General features: G+C 33.5%; 1 protein-coding gene across 6 annotated transcripts in view; it reads left to right on the top strand.

Annotated features, from left to right (window-relative positions):
* Positions 1-14,141, top strand: part of KIF6 (kinesin family member 6) — a 175,984-nt gene that overhangs the window by 55,684 nt on the left and 106,159 nt on the right. For all 6 annotated transcript variants that reach the window (XM_068676590.1, XM_068676586.1, XM_068676591.1 and 3 more), the window contains one exon: positions 4,457-4,560. In XM_068676590.1, coding sequence (XP_068532691.1) covers positions 4,457-4,560 — 104 coding nt within the window. The remainder of the gene's footprint in view (positions 1-4,456; positions 4,561-14,141) is intronic.

Here is a 14,141-nt window from a genome sequence, read left to right as displayed (position 1 = left end):
AGTATGGATTTATGAAGAGTAAAAGATCCATGACAAAGCTGATTGCTTTCTACAATTAGATGACTGGTTATGTGAGCAAGGAGAGTGGTGGATGTTGCTTATCTGAGGTTTAGTAAGGTTTTTGACACTTTCTTCCATTGCATTCCCATAGTGAAAGAGATGATATATGGATTGTATAAGGTTGGTGGAAAACTGGTTGAACTGCTAGGCTTAAATGAATGTGATCAGAGATATAATGATCCCTTGTGTAGTTGGATCAATAGCGTTCAGTGTCCATATTAGCAACCTCAGTGATTTGACAGAGTGAACTCTCAAAAAGTTCACAGATGATAGCAAATTGGGAGTAGCGCTCAGTAATATGGGAGATAAGGCTACTATTTAGAGAGCTTGATAGGCTGAAGAAATGATCAACTGAGAAGAATCTAATGAAGTTCAACTAAGGTAAAGGCTAAATAAGGTGGTATAACCCTATAACAGCTGGACACCAGTAACGTAGAAAGCAGCTTTGTAGACATAAGTCAATAGTGTGATGTTGTGATGAAGACCAACTAAACGCTCTGCTGTATTAGAGAGACTATAGGTCAAGGGAAGTTATTATTCCCCTTTATACAGGACTTGAGAGACTGCATTGAGAGCAGTGGGGCTAGACCTTGATTTACGGAAGCAAGGCCCAGCAGAGTGACATCAAGATGATCAAGGGACTGGAGCACCTTATTATATAAGGAAAGGCTCAGAGTTGGATTTATTCACCTTTAAGAAGAAAAGAATAAAGGGATCTTGTTACTTTATGTCTGTTTAACAGGTATAAAGAGTCAAATCAAGAGTCTTCTGAATGATAGACCGTGATAGGACAACAGGCAATTGACACGTCGCACCACACAAAATTTTACTTATATCTGGAAAAAATTAAATATTAGGAAACATGTTTACCGTAAGGGTGGTTATATATTGAGATAGTCTTCCCAGGCAGAATGTGGACTTTCCGTCCTTGGAGGTAATCAAAATGCAGCCGGACAAGCCCTGAGCAATGTGACCTATTTAGCCCTGCCTTGAGACGCAATTAGACTAGATGACCTTACACAGACCAACTCTTTTATCTCGCTTCTTTGCTAACAGATATGAGTTCTATACAAAAAAATTTGTAGCAAAGGTATTTTATGAAAATTTAGATGTGGTGTCATCTCAATTTTTTTCAAAGGTCTATAGTAATTGGTTCTGTAAGACTTTCACTGTATTCTTTCAGAATATGCTTTCATTTTTCAAATTTGAGATCAGGAGGGAAATTTAAAGCAGGAAGGCTGTAGTGATGTCATTCATAGAATCCTTCTATTGTCAAGTTCTACAGAAATAAGGCACACTACTGCACTGGAACAGTTTGAATATTAAAAAGCTAAGAAACATGCAGGTACAGACCTTCCTTGAGATTGGTCCAAGGAACATTTTATTAGTTAGGAAGAATGAAGTCTGTAAAGTTACCATTAAGGAAAAAAGGAAGACAAGTAAATGAGATGTAGAAATAGAATTTCCACACTAAATCCTTAGGCTGATGATCACATCTCAAAGAGCAGCAGAGGAACTCTGTGGAATGAATCAGAGATTTAGGCAGGGAAGGATGAAGGTAGTAATCCATGTTGGTAAAGCATAAAGCATTGCAACTTAAAGAAAAGGTGTTTCTTCTTTTGGCTTGTGTAACAAAAATGTACCTTAGGTTTTTGTTTTCAAAATTTGGTTAGTCTTCCTTTTGAAATATTTTATATACCTCTAGTTTTGCATACCTTATTTGTTTGAAGATGTGCTCTTTAATGATAAGCTTTACTACATTAATAAACCTTTGTTAGTTTATTTAATGTAATTTTCTATGTTACCTAGAAAAATTATTTTTCTAAATATTAAATACACCTATTAAAGATTGTCAATTCAGCAAACTATAGCAGATGATAATAGCTACTGGATCAGCATGTTGTGTATCAATGTTGTTTTCTGACATGGGAAATATTTGAGTGAGGTTACACTTCTTGTGCCAAAGCTGCTTAGATGGATACAAAGTAAGAACTATAGATGCATTTCAGCATACCTTCTGTCTCTGTGAAACACACACACGCACAGAAAAAAAAATGCAGCAGGCACTGAACAATTCTTACTTTCTGGTTGTCCTTTTTGTCTTTCTCATGTAGGCTTTGTAGTAGCAAATCATGTAAAACATTCCTTCCATGGCCACAGAAGCCTCTGATTGAGGTGGAACACATGCAGGCTCTTGAACATTTACTACATCCTGTGGAGCTATACTCCACAAGTTTGGTATGTCTCACTCAGCAGGATCATTTAGCAAGTAAAGCAAAAGTGGACTCGGGAGGGTTAGAAATCCATCCCCTCTTGTGGAAAAGGCAGGGGAACGTGGGTACCTAGGCTTTATATGGCTCTGTGCTCACTATGGAATTTGTTGCCCATCTTAACGACCTAAAGTATATTCCCAGTGTGCAACCTGATTATTTAGAAAAGTGCTGAATTTATGATTTTATGTCATTTATTTGCATTATTTATCATCTGTAATTTGAACGTATGTTTTATAAATAGAGTGCAGAATACTTCTTGGTAGATCTAAGTCTGATTGCTGTGTAAGCTCAATTCTTCATAATGGAAACTTCCTCAATATCTTACTAAAAGTCGCATATGTACTCTTGTTCCTTCTTAAGCAACTTAGCTTTGTACTTTTCTCACTTACGACCAAAGGATTTGATTTAAACTGAAAACCAAACTGTTGAGCCTGAACTAAGCCTAATCTAATCTCCTCTGGTATTCATTTAAAAATATAAATTAAAATATTATCCTACTGTAGATTTTTGTTTCTTTTAATACTACTTGAAAATCAATATTTCATCCACACCTTGAAAATAATGTTTATGTTGTTGTCAGATAGAGGTTAATCGTGCTAATTAATTTGTACTTCAGAAAGGGTACTATCACTCCCACTATCTACTTTTTTGTACTGAATCCACAGGTTTATTTTATTTTATTTACTCTTGGCATAGACTGTGTCAAAATGTGGCACCAGAGTAAGGCAATCTAAAATCAGGTGAAAATGCTTGGCCTGCAATATTCTTGAAGTATTCTTGCAATATCTGTAACTAGCAGTTCACCATCTTAATAGAATCTCAGATGAAGTATTTTTGACAAAATTAACCTTTCATAATTTCCGGTAACAAATATGTTACCAGCATTTTTAGAGTTTAAAAAAAATATTTATATGTATGTGTAAAATATATATATATATTTAAGTAAATTCATTCAAGATTGAGAAAATTATAGTTAAACATTAAAATAAATACAACTGTTTGAAGAAATTCTAATATCCACTGAAAGTATGTCTAGAGTCTCAATAATAATTTTTCTATAAAGTGTCTATAAAATCAGGAATAATTCATTTTTTCGTGAAAACATTTTCTTGGAAACATATTCTGTACATGGAATTGCAGAATGAGAGGTTGACCTCTGGAGGTCATTGTCCAAACCTCTGCTCAAGCAGAACACGTAGAGTTGGTTGCCCAAGACCATGTCCATAAAGGTTTTGAGTATCAGTGCACTCATATCCATCTAAAAATATTACTGGACTTCTGATGCATTTGAGCCATTATAAGGTGATGCATCATGAAAATGATACATCTTAAAGTAACCAAGAACTCGTTCATTCATGTTTTAAACTCACATACTGTTTTTTGAGTTGTGGAACTTGACCTTGGGAGGATAATGATTTCTAAAATATGTCTTTTATATAAATATTTTTCCAAAATACATTTTCCAGTAATAAACTATTAAAATTTAAAATTCCAGTACAGTTCTGCAGATCACATTCTCAGTCATTACTGTTCATTAAAGCAATTGCATTCTCATAATTAAAGTAGTAATTTAATAATTATATATTTGCTGTATCAGCAACTGATACATCCTGCAAATTTGTATGCTATACTTCTATTAAGAGTGGATTGTTACATGTAAGGTTAAAATGCTGATATTGTTTTGGAATTTCTGTTTCTAAAGGGAAGAGAAAAATCACTTTTGGTATTTAGTTCTCTTTCTAACAGACATCAATGAGTTCTATTTTAAATGTTTTCATCGCTAGCAAGTAAAACTAATGTTTTTGCTCCTCCTATGGTGATTTTTTTTTCTCTTGCAAGTAGTCTGTTGAAGGCTTTCTGTACAATCATGTCTTCTAACACATAAAGTTTATGGAGTTTGGATTACTTTTCTTGTTTTTATAAATGGAAAAGGAAAAAAATGTGCTTGATGTATTTAAGTTCTTATTTCTTATTTGGTGTATTTCTGTTCTGAAAAAAAAATTTGTTTAAAACAAAGAGGAAAGCAAAGTAAATATTTCACTAAACTTAACCTTTTAATGCAAAATACATAACCTATATAATAATTTGTAGGTGATGCTTTCTTTATGCTTTGCTGTTTGTAGATGGTTGTCCAACTGCAAAAGGAGATCCAAGAGTTGAAAGATGAGCTGGCACTGGTGACTGGCAAGCAAAGAACATCAGAGCTTTCACAAGAAGAGCTACTTCAGTAATGGCTTACATTGTTGTTTTGTTGTTTTTTGTTTTTTGTTTTTCATTTTCTTCTTTTGTGATGATAGTTTTCATCAGTTTCTTTGTTGGCATAAATATTTAAATTCATCTCAGAGTTTTAAAGTTTTCATAGTGAATAATAAAGTAAAGTTAGGTGCCAGGTTAGAATGGCAGTTTTCCATGAAAAGCTGTATGAGGCTGCTGGCTGTGTTTCTGCAGTCTCAGCTTTGAGGAACTGAAGTAAAGTAAATGCAAACGATGGGAATGCCGGACAGATGCCAGGCAAAAAGAAGTGTTGTATAATAGTGCAGAATAAAATTAAAAAAAAAAAAAAAAGTATTTCTTAAAAGTGGATGTACAATCTAAATAGAATTCAAGAAACATTCTTTGTACTGAGAAGTGTTGTGCTGCAGTGTTAGTTTGACATATGTCAAGAGAGAGCCTGCATTTCTAACACACAATTAATCAATGTCTTAAAAGCCAAATATTTAATTTTTTTTTTTTACTGAACATGCTATTCATTTATGTGTTGTAATATCTTACAGCTTTTAGTAAAATATCAGTGCAGAATATAAGAACTTTCTATGCATAACGTAAAAATATTTTCTTATGGCTAAAATTTCAAAATAGCTATATTCAATTTCGAGGTTTGAAAAATTGAGCGATCTTGTGGGACGGACCTATTTAATCTCTGTGTCTCATCTATATAAAGTAGTAGTAACTGTTCTGAGATTGTTTGGTATATTAATGATAATCAAGGTGAAGCTGCAAGAATTTTGACAATGATTTTAATTTAACTTGGAAGTGCTCCAGAAGAAAACTAACAGTGCTAAACATTTCCCATACCATCCAGGAGATTCTGGAGGCATGCAGCAAGCTGCTACCTTTAAAGTTGTCATTTTTCGTTGTCGGTTTTGATTGCTTTGTTTTGTTTTAATTCAGAAACTAAACAATATCCATATCAAGGATGAGGAACCAGCATTATGTAAACATTTCTTGTATAAAAATATAGAAGGATCTTTCTTTTTCTTTACATAAGGAATTAAATAACCTTAATGGCTAGTTTCTCTTTACCCTTACAAAACTAGTCTTTCACAAGATGAGCCACTCTCGGGGACTTTATTACAATATACATAAATAACCTATATATTCATTTAAAGATATACTTTCCTAACATCACTGTAAAAATCTCTCAGTTGAATTTTCCTTTGTGATCTTCCTTGCTGTTTAGTTTGTGTAGGGACATTGATTTTTATTTTATTTATTTATGCCAAGGCCATGAACCTCACTTCCTAACATTTCCTGTCTGACTTTTTGTTATGAAGTTAGTAGTCTCATAGGCAGAAATGGGTTCACAGCTGATAAAGGTTTTTAACAGAAGTGTGCAAAGGAAAACTAAGAATGTACGGTCTGCATACAGTTGCACTATAGCATACATACAGGAGGCCTTGTTTCATAAATGTATAACTAAAAGGTATAGCAGTTGAATATTTTTTCTTTTTTATCTTTATAGCACAATATATGGAGTGTTACCTTGTCAGAAAAGGTTGCTCTTGAGATAATAGCAAGGAATTTTGCATCCCAATCCTCCAAAGAGAAGCACAGAGGAGACTTTCTGCCTTTAATGAGTTTCTACCTATAATAAGACACAGAATGGGAAAATAGCCTTCAAGGACTTCAGCTACATTAGGACAATACAAAACTTTAAGTTGTTTAAATTTATCTTATAGGTATCTTTACTCAGGTTCATGTAGTACATGTTTTTCAAAAATGTGTTCTTACTTGGAACAAATGCCCTTGCAATTAAGATTCAGAACCAAATTTAAATACTGCTGACTGAGATACAATACATTTCCTGAGAATCAATAATCAGCAAAAAGGACCACAAAGGTTTAACCTTGTCAGTAATAAATTCCAGATAATGCCCTTGTTTCAAAGATCTCTCTTTTTTTTTTTAATATGGACTTAAAATGGAAAGCAGACTCGGGTGTACAGAATTTTTTATGGGTGACATAGTTTCAAGCAGAGGGCAGAAGACACTGCTGGAGAATTACTAACATATACATGAGGCAGTCGGACTGGCTTATTGATTCTGTATGCCAAATGGAATGTTGAAAAAAAAAATTATTTTTTTTTTAGACAGTTCAAATGCAGGAAAATGTTAAATGTCATGCTCTGAGTTTTGCATTTGTACATGTTCTTGCATGCAGTGTACACAGGTAAACAAACTGATGTGAACTTAACAACCAGGTAAAAGTATAATCAACTAGTCGCATGAAAAGGCATGACTTCATTGAAAATACCTTTCCATATTTTTATATACGTTTTGAGCTTGCTTTTGTTTGGTGATAATATTTCTGACCATGCTGGCTTAGGTTTGTCTGAGCATCCTGTCATGATCATTTTAGAGCATTTACAAACATCAACAGATAACGTTTAAGTGTTCTGTCTCTAATGAGAGTCTTTTGCTGTGTTACGCATTAAACCTTTATGACAGATTTGTTTGTTGAGACTGACCATCTGAGTTTGGAGCTACCCACTATCTGGAAACTTTGCACAAATTAAAGAATAAATATACAAATGGATAGTCCAAACAAAAGTATAGAGTCAGGTGAGGGCTGATAAAATCACAGTTTACTATTTCTGGAAAATGTCTATGGTTTTCATCTACTTTTGCACGTAAAATGAAACTTAAATAATATTGCTGAATGGGAGAGAGATGGATCAGATTGTTATGACAAACAGAAGAGGAAAAGAAACATGGCAAAGGTGATAGCACAACATGCTATGTTGCACTTTATTCAGAGTCACCACTTGATAACAATTCTTAGGGGGATTAGTACTTTAGAGGATTCCAGAAAGAATATTCTTTTTTTGATTGATGCTTTTTTAATGCGGCCAGAAGGGAAATTATAATTAGGGTCATTATAGATTTCAAATGCTATTTGGACATTTCTACTCAGTTAAGATATCTTCTGTTTAAACTTAAATAAACTGTATCTTGGCTTGCATATGTATGCATACACATATACATAAATAGTTCAAGTATGCATAGTTGTTTTCAAAAGTCTTAAACTTTTACAAAAGTCTAGTTGTAAGGAGGAAATTAGTTAGTAAGTGTTACTAAATATATTTTAATGTATATTTATTGTGTGTTTAATTCTTATTCTGATTCATCAATTCAAGAGAGGTCAAAGCAAAATTTGTCTTTTGAAAGACAGTTCCATGCCAATTTTTGTATTTATTCATTGATCAAAGGTACCAAACATGTCAATCAAAACTCCATGCACTAGGTACATATTAATTTTGTTGTCTCTGCCCAGATTCTTTTCTCAGGTACTTTTTGGTAGAAGATGGATGCCAGAATGAAACTAGATCTATTGAGTGCATGTGTAGAACCAATACTATTTTTTCACCTCTGGTCACGATAATGCATAGGCTTTGGCTCTGTACAAGAGTTGCAATAAATAAGTGCTATTGATTGCCCTGGAAATAAGTATTAATATCATACAAAATGGTATTTTGTATGTTTCTTTACTTTGTTGTAATAAATGTTTAGTATAACTATGAGCTTCATTCCACTTGCTTACTTTCAGGGTATTCGAAATAAAGTCAGTAGGCTACTCATTGCAGTTCAGACTGTTAGATTTTTTAAGATATTTTGTGAACAAGCTGTAGTTCTTTCTTCATTCTTTTTTTCTCACTTGAATCTAGAAATGTCTTCACTAGAAATGTCTTCAGATTATTATTTTTTTTATTTAATGAAAGGGGGAAAAAAGGTCAAACAGACTTTCATCATAACCACTACAATGTCACAGTCATTCATTAAATTTACAACAAAATGGAAAACAAATGCTCTTGACTTCACTTATGAATGATCAGTCCTGTGAATAAAGGCACAGCTGTCTAGAATTCTTACTTCAGAATTCTCTGTAAAATGGTAAGAACTACTTATTATGTCATATTTTTGGTTTTATTATTTTATTCTCATAAATGTTAAACATACATTAATTCTGCCACTCTCAATCTGTTTATTTAAAAAGCATGGCATAAAAAATGCAGCTATGCTACAAAAGTGGCCCAAAACATAGTTCGTAAAATGCTTCCAAAATCTGTATTGCTTGCTTTGGATCACACTATCTACTTCCTCAGCTGTAAAGGGCTGATCTCTAAATATTTCTTTAAGCTAGAGAATTAGTGCCTTGTTTAGAGAGAAAAAAGAAAAAAAGAAAAAAGAAAAAAAAAAGGAAAAAAAAGAACACTTTGCATTATTGAAATAAAAATACAGCGAATATCATAGATCACAAACAGAAGGAAACTATACCCCCATAGGTTTCTGTATTATGCTTTAGAATGGGGTAAAATAACATTGAAATTATTCTTATTTTTTAATCTTTTTTGTAAGAAACATGCCAAAAGTAAAAGGGAGAGTCCTTTTCGTTTGAATCATCTGGGATATTTTTTTGTTGTTGTTGTTGTAAATGAGCTCACTAGCAATTTACAATGTGTGCCCAGAAAGTCAGGATTTTGAATCAAAGTCCTGTGCTCCAGAGCACCCACGCTCCCAGAGCCTTTGCCAGTTGGAATTCTCTGGTAACAGGGACGGAAGTCCTGGCTTAGCACTTTAATTTATTAATAACTTTACCTTATTTCTTTCAGATATATATGTTATTACAGACGCTTCTATTTTTTACTTAAGCACTCATATATTGTTCATCTTACTCATACCCTGGATTTCTCATTAATTCTTTCTGTCTTTCTTTTTTTCTTTCAACGTTGTGACATCTGTATGCTATCATGGCACTGACAATATTGCACTGTTGTACATTGTAGAGTTTTTAATAGTTACTTGTGCTTAAGCTATTGGACCAATGGTTTAATTTACAAAGCAGAGCAAATGTTCTTATTCGTTGATGTCAGTGTTCAATTTCTGTTGCAAGGTGGAAGAAATAGAAGCATATTACCTTGGTTTATGTCAATACAGGAGAGTAGATTTGTGCAGAAGTTAGCTGGCTGACTGACATATACTGTGTAGGAAATATTCAAGAGAAGCTACCTTAACTGTAGGTTTAAAATATCTTACACTAACATCAAGTTTAGGTGCCTGATTTAGAATCCTGTTAAATCAATGTGTTTCATGAGAGGACTTGTTTTTTTTCTCTTAAATGTTATGAAATCTTCTGTGACAGCACAGCAAGGTCAGATTCCTTTTTTTTTTTAAAAAAAAAACAAAAAACAAAAACTCATGGTAACAATTTATGAAGGGATATGTTCAAACATGTCTGTTCATAGCTGATTTTTGAACTCTCACTTAAATCCATTGAATGTCTGGTCATCTGAGGTGCTACTAAGTACCATTAAACATATATTTCTGTCTCTTGGCACTTTAAATACTTTCTGTAAAACTTTTTCTTTAGAGCTGATATCTAATAAAAAACAGTTAATCTTTACAAAACCTCTCTCATCTACATGTATACTGTAGAAATGTCTCAGTATTCATCTGTATGAGACCTTTTGACTTCCTTGTTTGATTGGTGCGTTTGTCCCTTGTTCTTCCTTTATATTTCAAGTTCTTGTTAGTTTCTAATCAGATTTTTTTTTTTTTTGATAGTCTGAAGATTAGTTTTCTATTTGTACTTTTAGATGTACTCTATGTATTACCATTGTGGCCACAATTAGCAGGTAGTGAGTAGCATTGCTTTATGTATGTGCTTTTGCTTTGTTATTACAAAATGCTGTTCAAGAAGAAAAAAATATACACTCTGCTATCTACCTGACGTTTATTCTCTGCAAAAACTCTTCATGCATAGCATTACTGTAGACATTTTTTAACCTGTATGAGATAGTCTTGATCATTTCACAGTCCTTGCCAGATCTCCCCTTGATTTATTCATGTAGAGATTTAGATCTGTGTGTGTTGCATCACTGGAATGAGTGATTTTCAACTGTGTAGAAACTCTTTACATGTGTCATATTACATGTATATCCTTCTAATTCAGAAGGATCTCTTTACATAGGAGGTAGCAAAAATGACTTTGCCAGTATATTTAATAAGAGAATGATATCTCTAATAGGAAATGTATGCTTCTTTCCTTCGCAGTGCAAGTGTTGAATGTTAATAATTTATCTGTGGGTATGATACTGTTTGATTGCTTTATAAAATTAGAAGCCTTATTTGCATATTTTTTGCCATTTATATACAACTGAAAAAAATCCAAATGATTGATTCCTTGCCAGATTGAATTTAGGTAATTTCTTTGGACGCCAACCTGTTGGTTATGTAAACAGGCAACATATAAAACCTAATTGCTGCTTACAGTGTTAGCAAACTGTGTATGATATTTGTAAATCTGTTTCTACTCAATAGGTAAGAAAATGCTTTTGCTCTCTTTTCAGTTGGCCATATTGCTCTGTTCTCCTGTTCTATTCATCTGTTCTTTTTATAAATATATAACGTGTTTTAGAACTTCAAATTTTGACTATATATGTGGCTTTTTGGTTTGGGGATGTTGGTGGAACTTGAGGGAGATATATTCTACTACGGCCTGAAAATGCCCTATTCCTTCTTCAGAAAGTATGTGCCTCCTAGTTGTGCTCTTGCTGTTTTCTGCTGGCTGGCACTTTTTTTCCAGATTCTCAAGCTTGCTGCCTGACTTGATGAGATATGTGCTATAGATACCTCCAAGTATAGGCCTGATAATGTGCAGACAATTAATTGTGTCAATAATGTCATCATTGGAGCCATGAAGGAGGCATTATCCATTTGGCCTCTATAGGAAAATCATTTTAGAGGTCTCCAAGATATTTCATAACATCATTTTATAGGAAATCTATTGCAGAAGTCTAGGTAAGCAAACTTCTTTAGTTGAAGGAACCTCTCTGCTGATCTCAGGTGTTTCAGTAGCTTCTTTGTTAACAGTCTATTTTTCACACACTTGGATTTCCATTTTACTTGTCATAAAGTTCATGGTTGACACACAAAATTAATTGTTCTTTAAGTGAACTTAATTTTGATAGATGATACATAGTGATGGTGATCAGGGTTAAAAGGCAAGCTCTCCTAGAAATGAATCATGGCACATAAAACAAGGTCAAAACGAGTCCTTCCAAATATGTGTTTTTAGATCCTGCATCCTGCATGCTACTGAGAGCTCTAAACTTTAAAAACATACTCTCAGTTGGCTAGGAATACTTTTCTGATGCATTTCAGCTGTGTAATTTGCATCCTGTTTCATGGAAACACAAGACTGATTCAGAAGTGGATTTTTTTTGTTTGCTTGTTTTTGTTTGTTTGTTTTTAAGATGAAAATCTGTTTTTTGGTGAGCAGGTAAAACTGAAGTAGCAGAGTGCTCATCTTACCAATCTGGAGTTGTGCTATCAGTAAAATTGCTTGGAACCTAAAATACTGCGTATAGAAAGCTTTTGTGATTTTTCTGTGGTCTAAATGGTAAGCAGGCTTCATTAAAGAAAGAATCCTGACGAGTGGAAAGTAACAGAAGAGAAATAAAATTGATAATGTAAAAGCTGTCTGTGAGCTGCAGTTCTATATGTGTTTACTTTCTTAGGAAGAATGTTATAAAGAGGGGAATGATAGACCAAGACTTTGTGACTGATTCACAGTCACTAACCAGAGACCACTGTTAGTTTAATAAGTTTTCACCCCAACTGTTCATGACTGGTTTTCTCTGAGTGTGCATCCCGGCATCACAGTAAGAACAGACTCGTGTTTTCATTCAGGTATTGTTATTCAAACTCAACTGAATCAGCATTGTAGTGCCTTTCTTTTTGTACTACGTTAATATAAACCAAATATAAAAGTGGGGTTTAAATTCATATCATAAATTATGGGATACTGTTCCATTGGCATTAACTTAGAAAATGATTCACTTCTTTTCTGGTGGGAAGTTTTTACTCTTGTTTTCTCTGTTGTTTCATTTGTCTGTTTTTGTTTTGTTTCTCTGATGAGCACTGAGAAAGAAAACCCCATTCTTTGTTTACAGTTGTTTTTCACATAAAATTTGTCTTTATTTGATACTTTCACATTCTTTTTCCTTCAGGGAGTTTCTGTTGGAAGAACTATTCTTCCTGATACAGCAGGATTCTGGCACTAGACTTCGGTACACTCTTGCTCCTGTTAGTGTAAGTTAGGCCTGCTGTCTTAGCTAGGCAGAAGCTAAGAATAGAATAGAGCAGAACCTAGCATTCCCCCACCTGGCTTTAGTTGCTGTAATAATATTAATAAACCTTTAACGGTGTGTAACTTCTTACAAATAATGCAGCAGCCTGCTTGTTAACAATATTTATTACAAAAAAATGAAAGACTTTATTGGTTTCATATTTGTTTCTATGTAGAATCAAAGATTTTAACATTTCTCAAGCATACTTTTCAGGTTTCGTTTGTTGTTTTTGTGTGTTTGTTTTTATATTAGTTGAGTACTTTCACTGACAGTTTCCTGTGGCTAGGTGGTTGTATATCAGATTAATGTAGCATCTTCTAACATTGAAATAGCTTAAATTGACTGTCTTACATTAAAATTGAACATCAAATTCTGAAATAAAGGTATATGCTGCAGATTTTCACTGAAGCAATTAAGTGTGACTTGTAAGCAGTTCAGTTATTTTCATTTCTTTGTTTGCAGCTCACCACATGACTAGGTTTCTATTGAATTTCAGTTAATTAAAAACTGTTTACATCCTTTCTTTTTTCCTGTTGGCGTTAGTGCTCTTCAACTTCCTAAGCTAAGCTTAGTAAGGTGGCTAAGGGCTAATTATTTTCTATAAAGGTTACTCCAATGTGAAACAAAATTCCTGGTGTTAGAGGCTTTCTCTATATTCGAGTTTCTGCACCAGCGAGTTGCATTTGCTACTAGGCTTTTTATTGTTATTATTTCATTAGTAGGTCCTTGAGTTGATTAATTTTAGTTAATTTTCATTTTACTTGGGTGATTTGATTTTTGCCACTGAAGGTTGTATAACTAAGAGGTTATAATAACTGCATTTTATGTTGATAATAAAGGAGTATAATAACAAAACAAAACAACAACAACAAAAAACACGTTCTGTGGTCAGTGTCATATAAGTAAAAAAAAAAAAACGGAACTACTATAGTGCTGGTCTGCATAAATAAAGTCAAGGAAGGAAAAAAAAATCTCATACTGCATACAACAGTGTTCATAAATACTACATTGGAATGGTTTCTTTGTATGTTTCTGCGTGGGTTGTTTTTTTCTGTTTGATTCTATCTGTTTCTCATTTTAAGATTTAAAAACTATGTGTTGTTTTTTTTTCACCGCCCCGGTTTATGAATTTCCTTGGAACCCTTAACCATGTCATAGAACCTACATACACAACTACCTTTGATTTTTCTAAAGTGTTTTCCCGTTTTTGGCAGTGGGTGGAATAGGGACATTATGTTCAGCCCAAGATGTTTTTGAAGAACTTGGTCACAAACTTAGAAATGCTTCAAATATGTAATATGGTCTTTGCCAAGCCTGCTCATTCTTTTTGAAAATCCATTTTGAAAAGTCTCTTCTTTGGGCAGATTTTTCCTAATTTCTTCTTGAGAGGGCATGCAAATA

This window comes from Anas acuta, chromosome 3, assembly GCF_963932015.1.
Source record: "Anas acuta chromosome 3, bAnaAcu1.1, whole genome shotgun sequence".
Taxonomy (NCBI): domain Eukaryota; kingdom Metazoa; phylum Chordata; class Aves; order Anseriformes; family Anatidae; genus Anas; species Anas acuta.
This window is presented reverse-complemented; position numbering and strand designations above follow the sequence as displayed.